General features: G+C 40.4%; 1 protein-coding gene and 1 long non-coding RNA gene across 3 annotated transcripts in view; one reads left to right on the plus strand and one right to left on the minus strand.

Annotated features, from left to right (window-relative positions):
- The window catches only part of LOC122240947, a 47,712-nt gene extending 45,224 nt beyond the window's left edge, over positions 1-2,488 (minus strand). For both annotated transcript variants that reach the window (XR_006220767.1, XR_006220766.1), the window contains exon 1: positions 2,210-2,488. This is a non-coding gene — a long non-coding RNA (uncharacterized LOC122240947). The remainder of the gene's footprint in view (positions 1-2,209) is intronic.
- Positions 2,085-23,043, plus strand: part of MYO3B (myosin IIIB) — a 224,951-nt gene continuing 203,992 nt past the window's right edge. The window contains exons 1-10 of the mRNA XM_042994661.1: positions 2,085-2,239; positions 4,840-4,923; positions 5,725-5,927; positions 10,160-10,258; positions 10,634-10,748; positions 17,160-17,286; positions 18,063-18,273; positions 19,116-19,263; positions 20,509-20,662; positions 21,848-21,936. Of these exons, the coding sequence (XP_042850595.1) occupies positions 2,216-2,239; positions 4,840-4,923; positions 5,725-5,927; positions 10,160-10,258; positions 10,634-10,748; positions 17,160-17,286; positions 18,063-18,273; positions 19,116-19,263; positions 20,509-20,662; positions 21,848-21,936 (1,254 nt within the window). The 5' untranslated portion in view covers positions 2,085-2,215. The remainder of the gene's footprint in view (positions 2,240-4,839; positions 4,924-5,724; positions 5,928-10,159; positions 10,259-10,633; positions 10,749-17,159; positions 17,287-18,062; positions 18,274-19,115; positions 19,264-20,508; positions 20,663-21,847; positions 21,937-23,043) is intronic.

Below are 23,043 nucleotides of genomic sequence, written 5' to 3' on the forward strand. Positions count from 1 at the left end.
TAATGATACTGAGTGCCGCTTTGTTTCTAATAGGAAAAAATTGGAATCAACCTAAGTGTTGATCATCATAGAAATGGGTAAATAAATTGGTATGTATTCATATGATGTAATATTACCCAGTGATTAAAGTGACTGAAATAATGTACATGTCTGTATATACATATATATATAGTTTAGAAAATCATAATGTTGAGTGGAAAAAACCAAGTTTCCAGAATGAAACCTACAGTATATCATTTTTATAATTAACATATAGAAAATGTATATTGCTCATGTGTATGACCAATATTTAAAAATAGACTAGAAGGTTACCCACCAAAGAGTAGTCATTCTGGAAGGGAGAATGGGATGAAACATGGGTAACAAAGGGATTTCAAATAAACAAGTAAGATAAAATGTAAACATTTTTGATTCATAGATATTTACTATATTATTCTCTCAAGTTTTCTGCAGTTTCAAATATGTCTCAAAAAGTTGGGGTTGATGCTGGTGGATGGCATGAGGGGACCTCAAGGGAAGTACCCTGGTGAGAACAGTGTACCTGACAGTGAATAGAAAAAACAGGAGGAGATACTTTTTTCTGGAAAGGCTGTAGTTGGCATTTAAGAAAAGCTAATATAAGTATTACATGGGCCCATTTGGAAATGTTCCTCACCGTGGTGGAAGGGAGGCTTGAGGTCTGGAGCTCACCTTACTCCTGATAGCTGTACAGCAATGGGGAGGGGCCCTACAGCGTGGGGAGCTGGACTAGACTTGCTCTTCCTGTCCTCACCTCTGAAGTCTCTGAACATATCTGATAAGACCGTGAATGAACCATTCTCGTCGCCTATGTTCTGCTATGCTTTTTACTCTATTAATGCTAATATTCTCTGGATAAATTTCTAGACATGAAAGAATGCACACCAGAAGACCCTATCATGTGGAAGATGCTGAAAAATACTGCCTTGAGGATGATTTGGTCAATTTAGAGGTTCTGGATGAGGTACTAAATATTTAGTAGGCAATTCTCACCGATGACATTTGTTTCATGTGAATGGTCTGACCTTTTTCTTGTCGACCATGTTTTCCTAAGGTCACTTGAAAATTTAATTGTTTGTATAGCCTTGGGGTGAAGCTCGGGGAGCATTTGGTTACTGTGACTATGATCCGGTGTTGTGTTCATTTTTAGTTCCCCAAATGTCCAAAACGATGAAGAGGAAAGGATTTGGATTTTTTCCAATAAAGCTCTTTATATTGTAAGCCTAAACGATCTATCACATCACTGGAAATTATTTTGTTTTAGAAAAAGTCCAGTTTAACTCTTAAGTCCAGATAGTTGTTTGTTCTTCACGAAGAGGAGCGTTCTCTTATGATTTAAATTGACTAAAAAACTTTCTTGTAAGAATAAATTTGATTTGAATTGAGTAAAAAAACTTTCTTGTAAGAATAAATTTGTTTTTATTATTAGAACTCTCTCCTAGTTGGAAATAATGTTTACCTTCAATACCATTTATCCTCTTCTTAGGATACAATTATTCATCAGTTGCAAAAGCGTTATGTGGACTTGCTGATTTACACATATGTTGGAGACATCTTAATTGCCTTAAACCCCTTCCAGAATCTAAGCATATACTCCCCACAGGTAAGGGGTGCTTTGAGAGCATGTTGCTTCTTAACAGGAAATTAAAAACCACAAGGGAAAATAAAAAAGGAAAAAGCGAAAATAAAATTATGCCACTTTTAGTGGTGTATAACCCACACTGCAGATAACAGTGCATCACAGATGGAGTTCTTGCATTTTGGGGCTAACTTTAGAGCAAGATATAACAATAATAGCTAACATTCATTTAGTGCTTGCTATAGGCCAGGCACTGGCTTATCTCACTTCTCATAATCCTGTGAGATGGGCACTATTATTCACCCTGTTTGGCAGAAGAAGAGACTTAGCACTGCGAAGTCAACTCCCTTACAGGAGTACATGAAACTAGTCAGTGCAGAACTGGGATTTGAACGGAGGCCTGCAGACTCGAGAGCCTGTGCTCTGCAGCCTTTCTGATGCTACAGTTCCCCTAATAAGTGACAAAGCTTTGGTTTCACGGGCAACAAGTACTGGAGCATTAGAAGTTTTCTTTAAACTACTTATTTTTTTCTTCAGTTTTCCAGACTTTATCATGGGGTGAAACGTGCCTCCAACCCGCCCCACATATTTGCATCAGCAGATGCTGCTTACCAGTGTATGGTTACTTTCAGCAGAGACCAGGTAAGAACTCCCCTTCCTGTCCTGCCAAGTCACACAGTAGGGTGTGTTCTGTCTTCCTCTGCAGCTCTTATGTCTTCCTGAAAACTCCATTCTGGTTGCTGGTGCTGATTCAAGGAAATAGGAAATGAAAGAGTAGCTCACTGGAACAGGAACAGTGATAGAAGCTACAGCGTCAGGAGAACGTGAAAATTCTTTTCCGTAACGTGAAACATTCACATCATGAGCACTCATTTTCTCTGATAAAATCTAATAAGAATGTTTCTAATATGAATGTGAGAGCATAGAGTCGACACAAACCTGATTACATAGCAACAATTGTAATAAAAACAGAATGTAGAATGACATATATGAAATTCCTTCCTATTAAGGTCTCAGAATTTTCATGGCTCAGACCTTTTTGTGTTGTACATGGGTTGACGGGGACCATGCACCACATCATTTATTTAGCTGCTGAGAAATTATGATAGATGTGGTAAAGACTGAACAAATTTTAAACTCAATGCTGGTTAAACACAAACCTCACCCATACAGCTTCCCTTTCTGGACCTTTGACTCACAGTGGTGACATATCCAACCTTTGACCCTTCCTTTACTTTCAATATGTATATTTTCCTTTGTGTCTTTAGTCTGTTTGAAATGTAAGTAAACCTAAATTGGTGAGAAGATTTTGTGAGAGAATTACTGTGTGTAAATCTCCTGAGACCTGTGAAGTCTCAGCTTTGGATTCGTTGAGGAATAGATGAAACTGTAACAGTGCAAGTTACAAAATAGAGTACATGGATTCACTATAGGTTAGAAACTTGGCTTCTCTAAATTCTTGCATTTCCCACAGACGTGTGAACTATCCATAGATTTCATAGAGAGGAAGTAAATGGAGAGAGAGACATGTATTTTCCAAGTTGAGAAGTTGCCCCACACTGTTGTCGTTTCTAACACCAAATGTTGTCTTTTCCAACACCAACCAGGTCTTCAATTCTCCAACAGTAACTGGATGTCCAACAACTCAATTCCATTAAATTCTGATACCTCTCAGAGTTTGTACAGACCCCACAGCATTAGGGCTCAGCCCCAAAGACTGCCCCCGTTTAAGACTCCAGCCACAAAAGGGATTCCCAAGCTACCTATACTCTGCCCAGCCTGCAAATTCAGGGATTCCCACAACCACCCTCAGGTCTGATAATTCACTAGAACATCTCATAGAACTCAGGAAAACACTTTACTTAAATGTACTGGCTTATTGGGGCACGTGGGTGGCTCAGTTGTTTAAGCGTCCAGCTTCAGCTCAGGTCATGATCTCATGGTTCATGGGTTAGAGCCTCACATCTCAGGGCTGGCAGCACAGAGCCTGCTTGGGATCCTGTCTCCCTCGCTCTCTGCCCTTCCCCTGCTCCCTGTGGCTCTCGCTCTCGCTCTCTCTCTCTCTCTCTCAAAAATAAGTAAACATTAAAAAAATTTACTGGCTTACTATAAGGATACAACTCAGGAACAGCCAAATGGAAGAGATTACGCAGGGCAAGATACAGGGGAGAGGGGTGGTACAAAGCTCCCCTGCCTTCTCTGGGCATGTCCCCTCCCAGCATCTCAAAGTGTTTATACCAGAAACTCTGTGAATCTTGTTCTTTGAGTTTTTATGTCTCAGTCAGTCTCTAGCCCCTCTGCATTTCCTAGAAGTTGGGATGATGAGGCTGGAAGTTCCCACTCTCTAATCATGTATTTGGTCTTTCTGGTGACCAGCATCTATCGTGAAGCTGTCTTGGGCCCTACTTGGAACCACCTGGTTAGCATTTAGGTTTGATTGAAAGGGACTTGTTTGCGAATAACAAAAGATGATCCTGCTGTCCCTATGATTCAAGAAGTTCCAAGGGTCTTAGGAACTCTTGCCAGGAACCAGAGACAAAGACCCAGTGTATGTTTTTTATTATAATACACCCACTGATCTCCTTGATACATAAAGAACTCTTAGACATGAATAATAAAACACCAATAATGCAAAAAAAAAAAAAAAGCAAAGGATATGGGCTAGTCACAAAAAAAAAATATGAATAATCTTAAACGTATGAAAAGACCTCAGTGTCACTCATATTGAAAGAAATGCAAATTAAAACTATACTGAGAGACTATTCTGCATTTCAGATTGGCAAAAATCCAATATACTCTATTGGTGAGGCTCTAGAACAGGCACTTTCCTGGATTGGTTCTAGTCCTTAGAAAGCAATTTGGTACTATCTATGCAATTTACAAATGCATTTTATCTTTTAGTCTAACAACCCATTTCTGAGAATTTATTCTACAGAAGAAGCTGCATGTAGATATAATGCCCTATGTAGGGTTATTCGATGTGGTATTGCTTGTAATAACATAAGGAGTATCCATCAATATGAGACTGGTTAAATAGATTATGCTGCATCTGTACAATGGAACGACAAGCAGCTGTGAAAAAGTCAAAGCTCTCAATGTACAGAAATGGAAAGATTCCTAAGATCTATCGTTCAGTGAAAAAAAATAAGGTGTGCAATGGTAGATGTTGTATGAAAGCCATTGCTGAACATACAAGTTGTTCCCTGTGCTATGAATTCTTCACTCTTCATTTTCTGTGTCAGTGCATTGTCATCAGCGGAGAAAGTGGCTCTGGGAAGACGGAAAGCACCCACCTGATTGTTCAGCATTTGACTTTCTTGGGGAAGGTATTGACTATCTGTTTCATGTACTGTGGCTAGAATCCTTACAGAGTAACTGCATATTTTATAAATGATGGAAATACTGGCTTTTATTAGGGATTACATAAAAACCTTCCGACTTTATTATGTTTACCTCCTGATAGCTAGGCCTCTTAAGATGTCAGCATGTCATCCTTCTTTCACGTAGTGAGGAAAATAATGCCAGCACGAATTTACTAGATTATCAGCAATTAATTTTTTATGTTTTCAATGTAATAGAAACATTTAGCCATTAAGTAGTAAAAGTGGTTAAACACTAGGAACGGGATTAGGGAGAGCCACTAAGGCTTTGATTAAAGGATTGGAAAATAGAAATCTTTGAGCAAAAGTTGAAGGAAATGGAAATTTTTAGCTTGGTTAAATGGACATTGAAGGAATGACTTAAAAAAACAGACTGGCAGTTACATATACTAAGAAGTAGTATATTATGAAACTAAACATTTAAGGAATCTTTTTTACAGATGAGGTTAATTGAATATTATAATGGATGACTGAGAAAAGTTATGGGATCTCTCTATTTAAAATTCTTTCTAAAATGTTCAGGCATTTTATCAAGGATTTTAAGTAAAGTGTGGCTGGATGTAAAAATTGATAACCTAAACTAGTTGCTCATCTGAGAAAACGGTGTTAGTGGCTGATGATGATTTTCCCAAGTGAAGTTCTTCCCAAAAAGAATATGTGAATTTTGGGGGTAGGGAGGGGTGCCTGGCAGTTTTGCTAAAGTGATATTTCTGGAAGCTCCTCTTGACTGTTGTCTGTTTGGCACAGGCCAATAATCAGACCCTGAGAGAGAAAATCTTGCAAGTCAACTCCCTGGTGGAAGCCTTTGGAAATGCACGCACTGCCATCAATGACAATTCCAGCCGTTTTGGAAAATACCTGGAAATGATGTTTACACCAACGGGAGCTGTGATGGGGGCAAGAATCTCTGAGTATCTCCTTGAAAAATCCAGAGTTATAAAACAGGCAGTGTAGGTACACTATTTTATCACTCTGTTTTTGTTCTGGAAGATAGACCAGGAGGCTTTCGTAATCTTAATGGATACATTTCACCCTTATTCTTAGCATCCAAGGTCCCCCTACCCCCAGACTTCCCAAGAACAAGGAATTATTTAAGCAAAGGATAGTGGTAATTTCTAACCTAAAAGATATTTGCAGGCTGAGTACAGAGGGTTGGGGTGGGAGTACTTTGGGATCAGGATGCCCTTTTCTTCTGAGCTGGTACTAGGTAGAATTTAGCAACATTGTGAATACTTTTAAAAATCGTTGGGTATCTTAAAATTTAATTTGTATATTAAAAAAAGCGCTGATAGTATTCTGCATACTGATTTTTTCCCCTAGATTCAGTAGGGGGGAAAAAAACCTTTGTTTTAGGAAGAGCATGGACTTCTCTGGATTCAAATGCTGACTCTGACATTGACTGTTCTTGGTTATGTCACTTAACCTCTCTGTGCCTTATCTGTGAAATGGAGATGCTTGTATTGCCTACCTCATGGATTTGCTATGAAGATTAAGGAGTTCATTTATATAAAATTACTTTAAAGAGTGCCGTGTGTAGTACATGTTATTAGAGGGCTAGCCATGCTTCCTATTATTATTGCAGGACACCAGACTTCCTCAGGAGCATGGTCCATTCGTGCATTATTCAGTAACTCCTGAATGCTTGTTGTATGCTAGTGTTGAGCTCTCTACTGGAGTTGCAAGAGTAAGCAAAATAGACAAGGTTGCAGTATTCATGGAGCTCAGACTGGATGGGGGATTGTTGGGGGAGGGGAGGGAGGACCACAGGCATTAAAACGAGTAAATAAACAAATGCAGAACCATTATGATAAGTTCCAGGAAACAATATAAAGTGCTATGAAGGTAAAACAAGAGAAGGAAGGGCACCCGACCTAATCCAGGAAGACAGGGGCTCCCTGTTGTGTATGAGACAGTTAATCTGAGACCTGAGGATCGCTAAGAGTTGGCCAGCAAGGTGGTGCTCTTCCCAAAAAGGGGGAGACAGGCAAAGATGAGCCTGAGGCCAGATCATGCAGGGCTTTGGAACCAGGCTGGGGATTTTGAACCTTATTCTAAAGGCAATAGGAAACCATTTAATGTTCTCAAGCAGAGGAGTCACAAAACCCAAGGGGCATTTTGAAATGATCTCTCTGGTTTCAGTGGGGAAAATGGATTGAGGAGGTGCAAGAGGGATTGTGTTGAGACCATTAGGAGACTGTTTGTTGCCAGATCCATGTGAGATAGAATGTAGGCCTGGACTAAGATAGTAGCAGTGGAGGGAGATGGAAAGACGTGGATGAATCTGAGAGATATTATGCAAGAAGAATCTACAGGACTTGTTCTAGGGTAAGGGTTCAAGCATCCTCTCCTGCCACACATTTGCAGTTTCTTCACAAAATAGGGACTGGCATGCAAATTAAACAAATGAACAAAAAGACAGAGTGAGAGTTATTTCAGGTTCCCTGTGGCTTCTTGATTAATTTTTATGAGGTCACTTGCTTCTTTCTCCCCAAATTAGGGTGATTTTAAAGTTTATGGAGCTGCATCCGACAGAATGGAAAACACAGTTTTCTATGTTCAAATGTAAAAGGTCTTTTAGGAAGATAATGTGAAGAGGGTTCCAATCACAGCTACGTCACTTATTTTATATGTCACTTAGTGTAAATATCCTCATATCGTATTTTCCTTACATGCAAAAAGGGCATAAGAAAGTCATCCATACAGGACTATTATGAGAATCAAATGAGATAATGTGATTTATACCAAATATAAACTCTGAAACATAATAGGTGCCTAATATACCATAATATTATTGTTAAGTTTAGTCAATCTGATAGCAGTGATGAGGTAAAATAGACTGAAGATACTGAATGAGGAGAAAACGGGGCTCATGCTAATCCTGTTCACCTAACGTTTCTGATCTGCTCCCTTCTGAGCACATAGTAGGATTTCTCTTTTACGTACACTGTGGTTGGATGTGGTCATATGATCAGTTCTGGCAAATGAACGTGTAATGACAAGACCCTCTGGCAAAGTGCAAGATGGTGGCTGCTGCATCAGCCTAGGCCCATGAGTGTCTATGATGAGCACACCCCCTTCCCTTTGCTGACTCTCAGTGGGCAGGTACTCTGAGCAAGAAGTGACCCTTTGTTCAGTTAAGCCACTGAGATCTTTGGAATATTTGTTATCTCAACAAAACCTAACCAAACCTGATGGATACAGGATGAAAATTAAATTGAATTTATGTAGGGATGGATGTTGATAGGCAATGTTAAGAAGAATTAAAACTAGAGGTATCTGCAAAAAAAACTGTAAGAAGGTAAGATCAAGATGGGTCAGCTGAAGCCTGCACATTTATCAGAGTTTAAAGAATAAGTGATATTTGCACCAGGCATACTGATTCATAAAGCCCTAAAAGGGCTTTACCGTCTCCATGAATGGTGCCATCATCGCTAGATGCTCAAGTTAGGTACCTGGGAGGCAGACTCCAGGTCCTTTTCTCACACCACCCTCATTCGTTCTCTCAGGATGTTCTTTCAGTTGTTCCTCCAAATATATCTTTAAGCTTACTCTTGTTCTCCATCAGCACTATAATTGATACCTATCCAAGTTGCTTGCTGTCTCACCACGACCTCCTAATTGGTCTCCCTGCATCCATCTTGGCTTCTTACAGTCTAGTCTTCATCCTGCAGCTAGAATGTACTTTTTCAACACAGATCTACTCATGTTATATACTTAAAGTGCTTCTTGGCTCCAGTTTAATACACGTCAAAGAATTCTAATTGCTTAATCAACAAAGTCCTCATTATGGCCTAACAAGGCCTGGTATGGGCTGGCCCTGCCTACCTGCCCACCCCCTTCTCCCTAGCATCTTTTTGGTTCTATGTGGGTGTCAGGCTCAGAGCCCTTGTGTATATGTTGCTCCCTGTCTTTGGAATGCTCTTCCCCCTTCTTTCTGTAGCTCCTTCCAGTCCCTTCTCATGTTTCAGTGTTTGGCCTAAGTGTTATTTCCTTAGAGAGTCCTTCCCTTGACTTAACACAAGCAGCCCTTGTCCCCCAACATTATTCTTCATCTTAGCCTTTTGTTTGTTTCAAAGCCCTCACAAGTTTCCTTGTTTTATCTAACTCCGTCACTAGAAGGGAGGCTCCAGAAGGCAGGAATCCTCTTAGTCCTGTATCCCTGGCACCTGGTACAGTGCTTGCTCTGACTGACACTAGGTAAATTTATTAGTTGAGGGAACAGATGAGTGAGAAATGGTGAGCAGAGGCATCTGGAATACAAGAGAGGAATAAGAATATCCTAGAAGAGCTTTGGCAGGATAAATGACAAAGGAAGACCAGGATACTTAGAAGAAGCTGAAGAAAAGAGTGGGGCCCGTGTCACAGATGGGAACAAGGAGTAGAACAATTTCTTTTCACAGAGCTAAATTGGCCAAAATGAGGATTTGTCAAATCCTGGGATATCAACAGAAGAGACTGCCCTCCTCCAGAGGAAGGAAAGGGACCCAGAGCAGGGCTTTTCAAACTGTCTATGCTGAAGGACCAGTTAAAAAAAATTCTTGGGGTGCCTGGGTGGCTCACTTGATTAAGCATCTGACTCTTGATTTCGGCTCAGGTCATGATCTCGTGGTTGGTGGGTTTGAGCCCCACTTCGGGCTCTGCACTGGCAGGGGAACTGGTGCATACTGCTTTGAATGGCATTTGAAAGAACACAGGTTTGAAAGAGTGGAGACCTCAGTCCGGGACCCAGTTTTGCTCCCTACCTTGCCGTAGGACTGGAGAGCCACTGTCTGGGGCTCCAATAAAATAGGGAGATTGACTGATGTCTCTAAGCTGTTATCACTGTTTCTGAAGCAACACGGGTTACTAACGGAAGGCATGTGACACAGATGCCTCGTCCTTTGGGCTGTACTAGAAATATCTCTAAATGTGTATAACCTGACTGCGACGTACGAATGTTCCATTCTCTAAAACCTCCTTCTGCGTAAAGATAAGTGTGTTTAATAATGTGACACTGTGACAATTACTATACTAATCCTATCACTATTACTATTCTGTAATTGGGATGTGGCAAATTTAATTGCCTGAAAATGCAAATTTGCTACAGGATAATATTTTTCACAGAAAGATGGTATAGATTACTTAAAGTGGGGAGGCCCCAGAATATATCACTAATAATATCCTCTCCCCTCTTTTCTTCCAGGGGAGAGAAAAATTTTCACATATTTTACTATATTTATGCTGGTCTTTATCACCAGAAGAAACTTTCTGAGTTCAGACTTCCTGAGGAAAAGCCTCCTAGGTAAGTATCAGGGCGTTTTAGTTGTTGATTTTTAATGAATGTGTAAATAGCAATTGAGAAAACTTGGAAATAAATGGAACTATTTTTCCTAACTGGACACTGATAGTGTCTTAAGTTGAAATACCCAAGGTGGATGGCACCATTTTCATTTTCCAGAAAGCTCAAAAGCTTAACTGCAGCCATTCACCTTTTGCATTTTCTAGAACGTTTAAAAACTTAACTGCGGCCATTTTACTCAGCCACGTGCACCATTATTCCACTGCAATTGGACTGAAAGGGAAATGCCCTTGTGAAGAAGGAGCCCAGTGATGCCCTGGTATTTGGGGTGCCATTTGCCACGTCAATGCTCATTGTATTTGGTCATACTCCATTTAGGTACATAGCTGATGAAACTGGAAGGGTGATACACGACATCACTTCCAAGGAATCTTACAGAAGACAATTTGAAGCAATTCAGCATTGCTTCAGGATTATAGGATTCACTGACAAGGTAGGTGATTCCCAAAAGAAAAAGAAACTCAGGTGTTAATATTCTTGTATCAATGTGACTGTAGATGTGAACGTTCTAAGCTGGGGCAGGATACTTTCTTTTCAGTTGCCATCTGGTCACGTATAAGGTCTTGCTCCTCAATGTATGGTCTGATCAGACCAGAAATATTGTCATCATGTGAGAGCTTGTTAGAAATGCGGACTCTCAGGTCCATCTATGAACAGGTGAACCAGAATCTGCATTTTAACAAGAAGCACAAGTGAATATTAAATTAGAAGTACTGTTGTAAGTGCCACATGCCTGTAAATTGTTACCGTTGTCATCAGTTCACTACAGCTGTGATAACAAACACCAAAACAATACTGCCCTTTTCTGAGTTGGGGTTGTTCCAGCCATTAAAGTGTGTTGTGTAATATGAGTATAGGAATATGTAGGTTACACCAAGGCTCAGAAATATATTTATGCAAGTAGCTCCTTGTGCACCAAAACAAATTAATTTAAACCTTTTCAACTTTCTGGCAGTCACTTCCTTCTCCATGGTACACAGTTGTTCATTATTACCTCTAGCTCTAAGTACTCGACTACTCTTATCTTACGAGATACAGGCTGTCTCTATTAAATATATGCCAGGGGTGACAGAAGATATTTATAACCCTAGGTTCAAATATTATTCTGTGATACATTTATGTCATAGTTTCTGGGCTTCATGCCATCAATTTGGCAAAATACACAGATTCTTTTGCTTTTCCACGAAAGGAGGTGAATGATTAGGAGGTAGGTGAGAGTGTTAAATCTTAAGGGATTAGATTACAAGACACTCCAGTTACCCTGGGACAGCCACTCTGGGTAAAGTATTGTTTCTGTAATCTAATGAGTTTGGCCAGCCCTTTCCTTCCCAGCATGGCTGATTTTAGTCATAATAATACCTTTCTTTTCTTCTAGCCAGCTGTTAATTTTCTCTGTCTGCCTCCCACTGACTTTGGACTGACAGACAGTGGAAAATCCCAAAGGTCAGATAAAAACAGAACTGTATTTCCCTTGGCTCCTTAGAGGAGAGCAATTAAACAGGTTCCAGCCTTATTAAAGGACCTTTATGGTTATTAATTTGTAGAGCTGATTGTTATCAAGGTGCATCACCAGGAGAGTCCAAGCGTGGTGGAGATGGCAGTAGAACGATTTCAAGTCACCTCGGTCATGCCAAGGTGTTCAGGGGCATACTAGCTGGAAAGGGTACAGGAACAATAGAGAAGTTAGTCATAAGGTTAATAATATTTTGCTTTCAATGACTATAAAGATGGGTGTAGAATACTGTGAAGAGATTGGTCCTAGCTCTAAAAGAACGTATATAATGGCTTTGTTCTAATAATAGAAATGTATTGCAAATAATAATAAATCAAGCTGTTTTAAGATAACAAAAAACAAAACAAACTAAATATGCTAAAAGTATGTGTCTTTGAGGTAAGCCATCCCTAACCCTTGATGAAAAAAAAGTATAGTAGAATTGAATTGAATGAATGAGTGAATAAATGTGAAAAGAAAGAAGTGTAAAAAGTGGTAGACATAATTTCTGCCTGATCTGGACTATAAAATGAATAACGAGAATGTAATGATATGTTTATAGTTTCACCGTGTCCCATATTAATTGATACTGGAAATAAACCAACTTATGTCAGCAACCTTGGAAATGGAAGGAAGAGGCTGGCTCTGATCTCTCTGATCTTAAATTCTTTGGTTATATCTTTGTCTATATCTCTATAGACAACCTGTTTTTGCTGAATTCACCCAGTTTACTTTATAAACTCAAAGTAGTTTGACTAAATTCAGAAAGATTCAGGTGAATGTAGTCAGGGATCAGATGCCAAATAGCTGACGTATCAGAACTTTTTCTTAAGTTTATTTCTAGACAGAGGGACATTTTCTAGACATAGCTTAAATAAACTGGTCAATTTAATCAAAATGATGGTCACCCTCTTTTCTTATAGTGTCACTAAGTACCCTGCAGGAATCCTCATAGTATTCTTCAGATTCCTCCAAACTCCCATAGCAAAATTATAAGTAGCAAACCTTAGTGCAGACTCAAGAACATGAATTTTAATTCTGGGACATCAGCCAAAAGTATCAGAAAGAACACTTGACCCTGAGTTTATTGTAAAGAAACCTCCCTGGTAGAAGGAGTCTTTGACTAACAATGATGGTTCCTTGCAGGGGATTGGGCAGGGGTTGGGGGTCGGGTGGGTGGGATTATACCTAACACCCTATTATGAAGATCCATGCCTTTTTGGAATCAAACATTATTATTTTTGTTTAATATTAATGCTTGTCTTGCTGGTATATGAATAATCATAATGTATTAAATTGAGTTTTAGGTATGTTTATGTTTAATACTACATGAAAAGATTTTAGGCAGATTATCTGTGTGAGGGTCAAGATTGGATATTTTACTGCAGATCCCTTGATGAAGAGGTTAGGGAGAAGGCTTTGAGATTAGGGCAAAATTTTTTCCCTTTCTTCAAGACAGATTATGTATTTGGGAGAGTATTGCTGAAGAGAAACCGAAGGGTTTATGTGTTAAAATGTAAATGGGAGATCTTGAGGATTTTCAGTGTTCAAATGATAGACAATAGGACTTACCATGTTTTTAAAACTTTATTGATGTATGATTGATATACACCCCCTACCCTCAAATGTTTTTAAACCCATCATTGGCTTTCAAGATACAAATGTTGTGAAAACATTTTTCTTTTCAGAGGTGAAACATCCTCTGAAAAGGAAACTGAAGAAAGGTGTTGGGATAGAGCCCGTAAGAGAGAAAGCCCTTTAATTGGGCCTAATGTGGTACTTAGAGCAGCTGGTAAAAAACTAGAGACTTGTAAAAAGGAAACAAGGTAAAGAGATACTGAGAGGACAAGTAAATGCCTAGGAGAGGAACAGAGAAACAACTACCATGAGATGCCTGTGAGCCAGGCTGGGAGCAACTCCAGGCTAAATGGAAATCAGCTCCAGGCTAATGGAAAACTAAGATCCTTCTCAATTTTCTGCTTAGCTTTAACTTTATTGAGAGAATACCTACATCAGTGAAAGGAGTATCTTCTGAGAAAAGGAAAGAAGCAGCAAAGACATCCTGCATGAGATGTTGATGGGGAAAGGCTCTTTCTTCCCCACTTCTGCTGATTGATGATAAAAATGAATTCATACTCATCAACAGTGAATTGGGAAACCAGCTGGAGAAGTTGTTAGTCTTCTTGATAGTATTCCTGTCCTGAGTGAGGTTATTTTGTGTTATCACGTAGAAAGTTGAAAACATAAGAAATAAAAAATAGAGCATGGTAACAAGATTCTGTAGCAAAGGCAGGATGCCAGGAAAGGGTGCATAGAACTGGAGATCAGACAAGAGGAAATAAGCAAAGTGAGGAAGGTGAAAATCTTTCTCAGGATAGCTGTGGGGAGAAAAGAAGAGACTTGATGAAAAAGTACTGGGGGTGGGGCACGCCTAGGTGGCTCAGTCAGTTGAGCATCTGACTCTTGATTTCTGCTTAGGTCATGATCTCACAGTTCATGAGATTGAGCCCCACATCAGGCTCTGCGCTGACAACGTGGAGCCTGCTTGGGATTCATTCTGTCTCTCCCTCCCTCCCTCCCTCCCTCTCTCCCTCCCACCCTCCCACCCTCCCTCCCTCTCTGCCCCTCCCTTGCTTGCATGCCTGCTCACGCTGTCTCTCAAATAAGCATTAAAAAAAAAAAAAAAGTACTGGGGAGGGAGATGTAATCCCACAGATGAACTTGCTACTGATTGTCCTCTAACATGACAGTATATGGGTGATGTTTTGACTTGACCATAAGGGTGGATATAGGTTCCTAGGCCAGAAAGGCAGAACTAATCAATCTAAGGGGGAGACTGAAGGAATCAAGTGGAATAGCTTGGAATTGTAGCATAAAGAGGACTCTAAGGCTAATTCCTCCATAATGGGGTCAACATTGGATACCCTTCTCAAGTTCCCTTGTCTAAACCAAGGAAGAAGACCCAACCTACCATTAGGTTCAGTCATTCACAGTGTTTGAACCCCAAAATTTTCACTGAAGGTCACATGGGTAGTTTTTCAAAAGAACAAATGTCTGAGTGTTGTGCTGAAGAGAATATTGCCAGAGAAACAACTAGGTGAGAACTACCATTTCCTTTGGGGATAATCACCCCAGTGGTGAAATGCCTGGAAGCCCTATTTTGGGAGGTTTCATGCCTTGTATGGTCATATATGTTGCATGTGTGTGTGTTAATTAGAGGAAGTACATTTTTTTCCTCAGAGTATTGAGAGTTTAGATAACTTTTTGAGATAACTGGATACAGAAATAATAGCTATATCAAACTCATTGCCTTAGAGTCTCTGTTTACCCCCTGGGAAGTTGCTTGCTTGTTGCATTCCATGAGCTTCATATTGTATTGATCGAGGTAATGAGGTGCTGTCATGTTAAATCCACACTAGTCCCAGAAAACCCATTTGGTAGGTGTTCTCCTTAGCCAGTCTTAAGTTGTGTGATTAAAACAGTGATTCTTGACCGCAGAAACAGGACGATTTGCCTTTGATTTAGAAGTTTGAAGAACAATATTTATCTATAGCAGAAGCCTGGTTTAAAATCCTCATTTGTCTTTGTAGCATTATCAGGTATCCAGCAGATGTCACTATTACAGTCTGTGTTCAGTTGTTGGCTTTACTGAGGAATGTTCACAGGAAGGCTCAATTTGGGAACAATGCTTTATCAATGATCTAATGACGGTTCCTATTAGTTTGCTGCTGTGTATAGTACTAAATCAAGTTCCTCACCTGAGTGTTTTTGTGGAAGTACTTTTCTCTATCTATAAGCATAAGATGCAGAAATTTACTGGCTACCCATTTATCTTACCTACAGGAAATGCATATGTTTAAATAAATAAATATACTTTATATTTTACCACTAATGCTACTTATATATTTAACTTTCAATATAAAAATAGGGCTTAGATAATCTAAACTATCTTCGCTCACAACACTCTGACATCAAATATGTGGAGTTTTTTCCCCCCATACCAACCAATTCTCCTATAATTCAATTCGCTTCTGATACTGTCTACCTGGAGTTAATATCTGATCACACAAGTGAGGGGTTCAGTTCCCTAAGACTGCTCCCACTTCAGACACTAATGGCAAGTCCTGCTTGTTCAGTGGGGTTCTCCTAATGACCAAATGGCTATGAAATGGGAGGTTTAGGGTCCCAAGATCCCAAACTTGAGTTTATTAATTGGATAGAAGGATTCAAAAAACTTGGGAAAACAGTTTACTTTATCATAAAGGATAAAACTCAGGAGAAGCCAAGTGAAAGAGGAGATACATAGGGCAAGGTTTGGGGAAAGGGGTACCCCTCCTCTCACCACCTTCATGTGTTCAACAACCTGGAAGTGTTCTGAGCCTCATCAGTTATGGGTTTAAATGGAGGCTCCATTACATAGGCATGAATGATTAAATTATTGCCAATTGGTGATTAACTCAATCTCCAGGATTTTCCCCTCCTTGGAAGTCCAGGATTCAGCTAAAAATTCTTACCCTTTAATGTGTGGTCTCTCTAGCAACCAGCCCCCATTCCCTAAGGGTCACCTCATTGGCATGAACTCAGTTACGGCTGAGGGGCTTACTCTGAATGACAGAGGATATTCCTTTAACACCTACCACTCATAATCCCAAGGGTTGTATAAACTCTTGTGCCAGAGATTGGAATGAAGACCAAATCTATGTTTTTATTATATCACAATATCACAAATAATTTCTAGTGAGTCAGAATATTTCCTGACCTCATTCATAATTATATACTCTATTATTTAACTTCAGAATGTTCAATGAGCCATTAATAAATGCCCTGATAACTATTTCATAAAAGCTATTCAAAAGAGGTTAAGGAAACATCTCCTCTCTTGTGTTGAAGAAAGAACATACCTGAATTTGGGAGTTGGTATTAGTTAGGGAAGTGGCTCAAAGTGGCATAAAGAACAAAGAAGATCAGTTCTCCCTGACGGAAGCATTTCATGGTGAGAGGTTCACGCTGCAGAACAACTTTGTTCCATGCAGTCATTAGTCTCAGGAATCCTAGTCAGCTGCGTAGTTGAGGCTGGGTTTTTGGGCGTTCCAGCCAGCAATAATGGGAAAGAAAGCATGGAGGAGGCATGCTTGTTTCTATAAGACTGGGCTCAGAATTGCCCACGTCATTCCTCTTGCTCCTTTGTTAAGAGTTTAGTTCTACTGTCTAACTTCAAGGGAGGTTTCGAAATTATTTGTGTGCCCAGGAAAAGGGTGTGTGTGTGTTGGACTTCAGTGGACAACTAGCAGTGCTGGTGGTTTGTTAGTTTGATTGGCAGTGACCAAACATGGCTCTTGCTGTCCTTTTCAGGAGGTGCACTCAGTGTACAGAATTTTGGCTGGGATTTTGAATATTGGAAACATTGAGTTTGCAGCTATTTCCTCTCAACATCAAACTGATAAAAGTGAGGTGCCCAATGCTGAAGCTTTGGAAAATGGTAATTGTTTGATGTCTGTGCACTGTGTAGCCAAAATACATGTTTCTTTCACTTTGGTACTTTCTCAAGATGCTGTAAAATATAGAGTAGCTGTTGCTGGTCTCTGTACTGACTTTGGGTATTTTCACCAACTGGGATTTCCCAAAGGATGTCTTGTAGACCATCACAATTCTTTTTATAAGCTGCAAATAAATGCTCCGCAGAAAAGAATTCTGTGCCAGGTCACTTTGGGCAGTGGTGTCAACACTGGCTACTTTTGAAAACCAGCTACAAGTTTTTGAAAAAATACAAGAGGTGGATCTCTCTCTGAATCCACTGAATCAGCATCTCCAGGGGAGAAGTCAGGCACTATTTATTTTTGAAGTTCTATAGGAGATGATGGCACAAGGAAACCAAATCCTGAGTTAGGGAAAAAAAAACACTGATTTAAATAAACACCATTTGTGTTAAACAGTATCTTTTACTGCCTTTAATAAAGTAATGTGCTTTTTGATTCTTGAGAAGAGTATAGTCCCCGGCTATTTGACCAAAGACCATCTCCTCTCACTTTTTTTTCATCAAATACCTGGGAAGAGCTTTCAGAACAGTGTGGATGTTCTGTTACTGTGTCCATCTGGATGCTTCTTGGTGTTAGGGACCTGGCTTGTTTACCTTTGCATCTGAAGTGCCTAGGGAGAGCCTGACACATAGTGGATGTTGAATAAATGCTGGCTGAATGAATGAATGGATGGATGGATGACTACATTCTCTGGTGTCATCCTTACCCTGTATTCCAGCTGCCTCCCTTCTCTGCATCAGCCCCGAAGAACTCCAAGAGGCCCTTATCTCACACTGTGTGGTCACCCGGGGTGAGACCATCATCCGTGCCAACACTGTCGACAGAGCTGCGGATGTCCGAGATGCCATGTCCAAAGCCTTGTATGCGAGGCTCTTCAGTTGGATTGTAAATCGCATCAATACACTCCTGCAGCCAGACAAACGTATATGGCAAGTTCCCTTGGGAAGCAGAGGCCCTGGGAGAGCTGTCATTGACCCCGATGTCTCCTAGATTTGCAAGAGAAAGTGTTTGGTCCACTCATGAGTTTTCTTTAGTGAAGCTCTCAAGTCTTCACCTTTAAAAGGAGAATGGTATCCAGGACAATGGAAGAGGCACATGACTGACAGAGCTGTTATAGTGTAGTGTTTAAGAGAACAGCTTTGTCTGGGAGCTGGGCAAACTGGGTCTGCATCTAAGCTCTAGAGCTTGATCAGTCCCATATTCTAAGTCACAGTTTTCTCATCTGTAACATGAGGGTAATGATATCCTCCTCATAGTGTTGTTTTCAGAATGAGATGTAGTTTCATGTAAAGTTTTAAAGCACCATATCTTACATTATTTGCATTATATCATTACATTACTACTGCTACTCCTGCTGTTACTACTATTTCTTTCTAAGCATTGACGGTTTCTATATTGTGGAAGAATTGACAACATCAAGTTCTAAAGAGTGTTCTTCCAATTAAGCCTTATGGGTGGGAAGGTGAAATAATGAATGGGCAGTAGTTCTAGCCCCTTCCGATAGAGTGGTTCCTCGTTAATCTTTCTCTTTATGGACCTTCTGAGTAAGATTTTAAAGGATTCTACTGCTTAAAAAAAGTTGGAAAGACTGTTGAAAAACTGAAGGAATGAATACTTTAAAACAGAAACTGTTTCTTCCTTTAGAGGTCGCTGAATGCTGCTTTCCATGAGTGGGTATATATGTTGGTAAACACACGGGCATATGTATTTAACATCATCCTGAGATGAATGTTTCTTCCCCTAACAATTTTTTTTCTTCTCTTCAATGCAGTAGTGCAGATGATGGTATGAATGTGGGGATCTTGGATATTTTTGGATTCGAGAACTTTGGGAGAAATTCATTTGAGCAGCTCTGCATAAACATTGCCAATGAGCAAATCCAGTACTATTTCAACCAGCACGTTTTTGCTCTTGAGCAGGTAATAGTGAACTCTGAAGTAACTAAACCTGGTGGGGAAGGTGCCTCCAAGCTGCCCACAATTAGAAGCGGAAACCCCGTTAGGCTAACAGATAAAAGATTCTAAGGAAAAAACCACTGGTGAGGCAGTCCTGCCTGTCCTGTCAAAATAAATAGTCTAAATTTAGCCTGAAGAAAAAAGTCTTGATTTCTGTGGAAAGTTACATTTCCTCACTTGAGTGGAGCTGGTGACAAGCCAGTTATTTAATTGTTGCTTCTAAACTGTTTCATGCACCTTGTCCAAAATGCTACATTCTCTTCCTACCTTATTTAAGTAAAATAAGTGTCCAAAATGACACAGGATGATGTTGAATTCAGGGCATTAACTCCCAAATGGGCCATCCCCATCCCCTATCTCCTGCACACCAGATCCCACAGTAACTGCTGGGGTGGGTGTGGAATGTCTCCAGGGAGGAGTAAGATATGTTCTTGGTTTTCTCCAAATGAAAGTCTTTTCACTATGAGTTTAATGGTAAATCAAATTGAATGTGAAGCTCATGTGCCCAAAAGCTAGGGGACCTTCCCCTCCACCCTAATTTCTACCCCAACCCCAAGATTCTATCTTGTATGAAGTTGTTCAACAATGAAACATACTAAGCCCTTTGTTTTAATGTAGAAGTGAAGGTATACACACACTGTGCTGTGATTAGATAAACACGAATTATTGGTTTTATCAGTGGACCTGGATAAATCTGGATCACCCACCCCTCCCCTCCCCTGTCACTCTGCGTGAAATTCCACCTCCTTTTCAGTCAAGGCTCCCTGCATTTATTTTCCCTGGGAAATCTGGAATTTTCTTTGTTTTCCAGCTGGAGATGATTCCCTTGCAGAATCCTTTGTAGAAGATAGATGTCTGTTTTCTTCCTGGTTTAAACCCTATTTATCACCAAAATAGTTTTTTTTCAGCTTCCCTTCCATTCCATGTCAGTTTCTAAATTACAAGTTACCAAGTTGGTATTTGGGAGACAGCACTGTCCCTTCTTTTGCTGACTTCAGCTGCCTGCCACAGGCTGTGCCTGTAGGTCAGACTTAAACCCAAAGCTTCAACAGTGCTATATGCAGAAGACTCCTTTGCTACACCCATAAAACACAGCCTGTTTTCCACATACAGTCAGTGTTTCCAGACACAGAATGTGCATGCCAAAGCAGCCTGGTGCCACCTAGGCCAGTTTTGGGCTGGAGACATTCACAATCCATTTCCCTCCAGGTGGAATATCAGAATGAAGGCATTGATGCTACACCTGTGATGTATGAGGACAACCGCCCACTCTTGGACATGTTCCTCCAGAAGCCCCTGGGACTGCTTGCACTTTTGGATGAGGAAAGTCGATTTCCCCAAGCAACTGATCAGACCCTGGTTGGTAGGTATCTTTTGTAAAAGGCATAATGCACTCAGAAGAGAACTTGGTTCATGTCATCAAATGAGCGTGGCTGAGCATTTTGGCCACCTGGTAGGCTATGCAAGTATAGGCTCTATTTTTAATGCATTGAAATATTCAGCAAATGTCCTGATAGATTGTGTCTTAAAGCAAACCCATCACCAAGCCCTCCTCACACTCCTATTGCTGCCAACATAAATACCTTTATCCTTTGTCAATTTCATTTTTTATACCTTCCTGTCCCTTATTTCCTATAACCAATAATTGCTTCTCCTCCTTTTCATACCCTTCTCTCATATCTTTGCCTGGATCCCATCCACCTCTAGTCCAAGTTTGTATGGAAGACCCTTCTGGTCTCATGGCTTCTAGACTCATACTTACCCTCTCTACCCTGGACATCCCAGCTAATTTAGTCTTTCTAAAGCCACCTTTTCATTAGTTTACTATTGTCTGCGGCCTGCCAGTAAGACACCTCATCCTAGCATTAAAGGCCCTTTGTATTCTATCCCCGTTCCCTTTGTCCGTCTGCTTCTCCAGTCTTCAGTGTTGTATATGATCCCTTCCCTCGCTGAGATTGTGAGATATTTAGGGCAACAAAGCCCCAATCTTTGTATCCATTTAGTACTTAGCACAGATCCTCACACAGAGTAGGCTCTCAGTTACAACAGTAGCAAACATTGTTTATTGAGGGAGGAACAGAAAGCTTCAAGTCTTTTCCCCAGATAGGAAATTGATTGGTGGGAGAGATTCTCTTCAGGAGTTGACATTGTCACCTTCGGTGGTTTCCTTTTACCTATGAAATCATCACAAGTTGCCATGATAAGTTTAAACAAGGGTTGTTTGCCTTCTTCTGTGGGATATCTTTATGGTTCTAAAGCTAATTGGTCAGAGTTCTGGTGTCATCAGTGTCCGTGCTAGGAGTTCTTAGAACAAAACAAGATGTTAGGGCATCGCCTGATGCTAAAGACAAATACAAAACAACTAAACAAAGACTTGATGGTAAGCCCATTTCAACAGGGCATTTTTCACTACTGTTGTACATACAACGGCACTATCAGACTGCTCTGAAATCCCTTATTTGGGGTCACTCCTGGCTCAAGGAGTGACCTTTTGTTTGAAGGAGCCAACAATTCTCATTGTAACTTTTAAACATGAAAATCCACACAGATAAATTTGAAGATAATCTGCGATGCAAATACTTCTGGAGGCCCAAAGGAGTGGAGCTGTGCTTTGGCATCCTGCACTATGCCGGAAAGGTGAGGCAAGTGTGTGTCATTAAACCTGAATTTGACAGGGGCAGTGTCCATACTACCCTGTCTGTGCTGCTCACAAAATTTCTTGCAGGTTTCTTTTCTCCTTTTAATTCCTCTTGAACACCTAATCATAATTCCCAAACTTTCTCAGTGTGCTGCTCACAGAAAGTTGCCCCTGGTAAAGAAGCAATTTCTAGCTGGGGTGACTATGGAGCTGCCATCTGCCTCTCACCTGAGGTTTGGCCCAGAAGTGACAGCTCTCCAGAGAGAGAACATAGTATAGCTTTCCCAGTGTTGAGCAGTGAATGTGCACATTAAAGTCATTTGGAAATGTGTAGGTAGCGGTGGAGGGTTCATATCACAGTGGGGCTCAGTTTTTAGCAGTTTAACTCTATGTGTCTTTAGGGAACCAAAAATGTCTAGATAAAAAGGGAAAAAAATTCACTTCATCCTCCAGATATTAAGCTTTTATATCATTAACATAAATTTCCACCTTTCATAACTTATGCCTCCGTCTCATTTCAAGTTCCTGAAGTAGAGTAGTGACTAATTCAGGAAACTCCCTAGTTCTGCAGCCAACAACTCATTGCTTGAGTTACTCTCAAAGGAGCCATTGGAATTATGGCTAATTGGTTCTGGGGGGGGGTGGTCTGCTGAGGCCCTGGGTCCAAAAAAAATGGGTAGGAGTTCAATAAAAGGCATTTTGGATTATTTTGTTGATGTAAGATTTATTGAAATTATTTTTACTTTTTTTTTTTTTTTAATTTTTTTTCAACGTTTTTTATTTATTTTTGGGACAGAGAGAGACAGAGCATGAACGGGGGAGGGACAGAGAGAGAGGGAGACACAGAATCGGAAACAGGCTCCAGGCTCTGAGCCATCAGCCCAGAGCCCGACGCGGGGCTCAAACTCACGGACCGCGAGATCGTGACCTGGCTGAAGTCGGACGCTTAACCGACTGCGCCACCCAGGCGCCCCTATTTTTACTTTTTAAATAAATTTATTTATTTGTTTATTTTTTATTTTAGAGAGAGCACGCGTGGGGGAGAGGGGCAGAGAGAGAGAGAGAATTTTAAGCAGGTTTATGCTCAGTATGGGCCCAGTGCAGGG

The sequence above is a fragment of the Panthera tigris genome, chromosome C1 (assembly GCF_018350195.1).
Source record: "Panthera tigris isolate Pti1 chromosome C1, P.tigris_Pti1_mat1.1, whole genome shotgun sequence".
NCBI classification, from domain to species: Eukaryota; Metazoa; Chordata; class Mammalia; order Carnivora; family Felidae; genus Panthera; species Panthera tigris.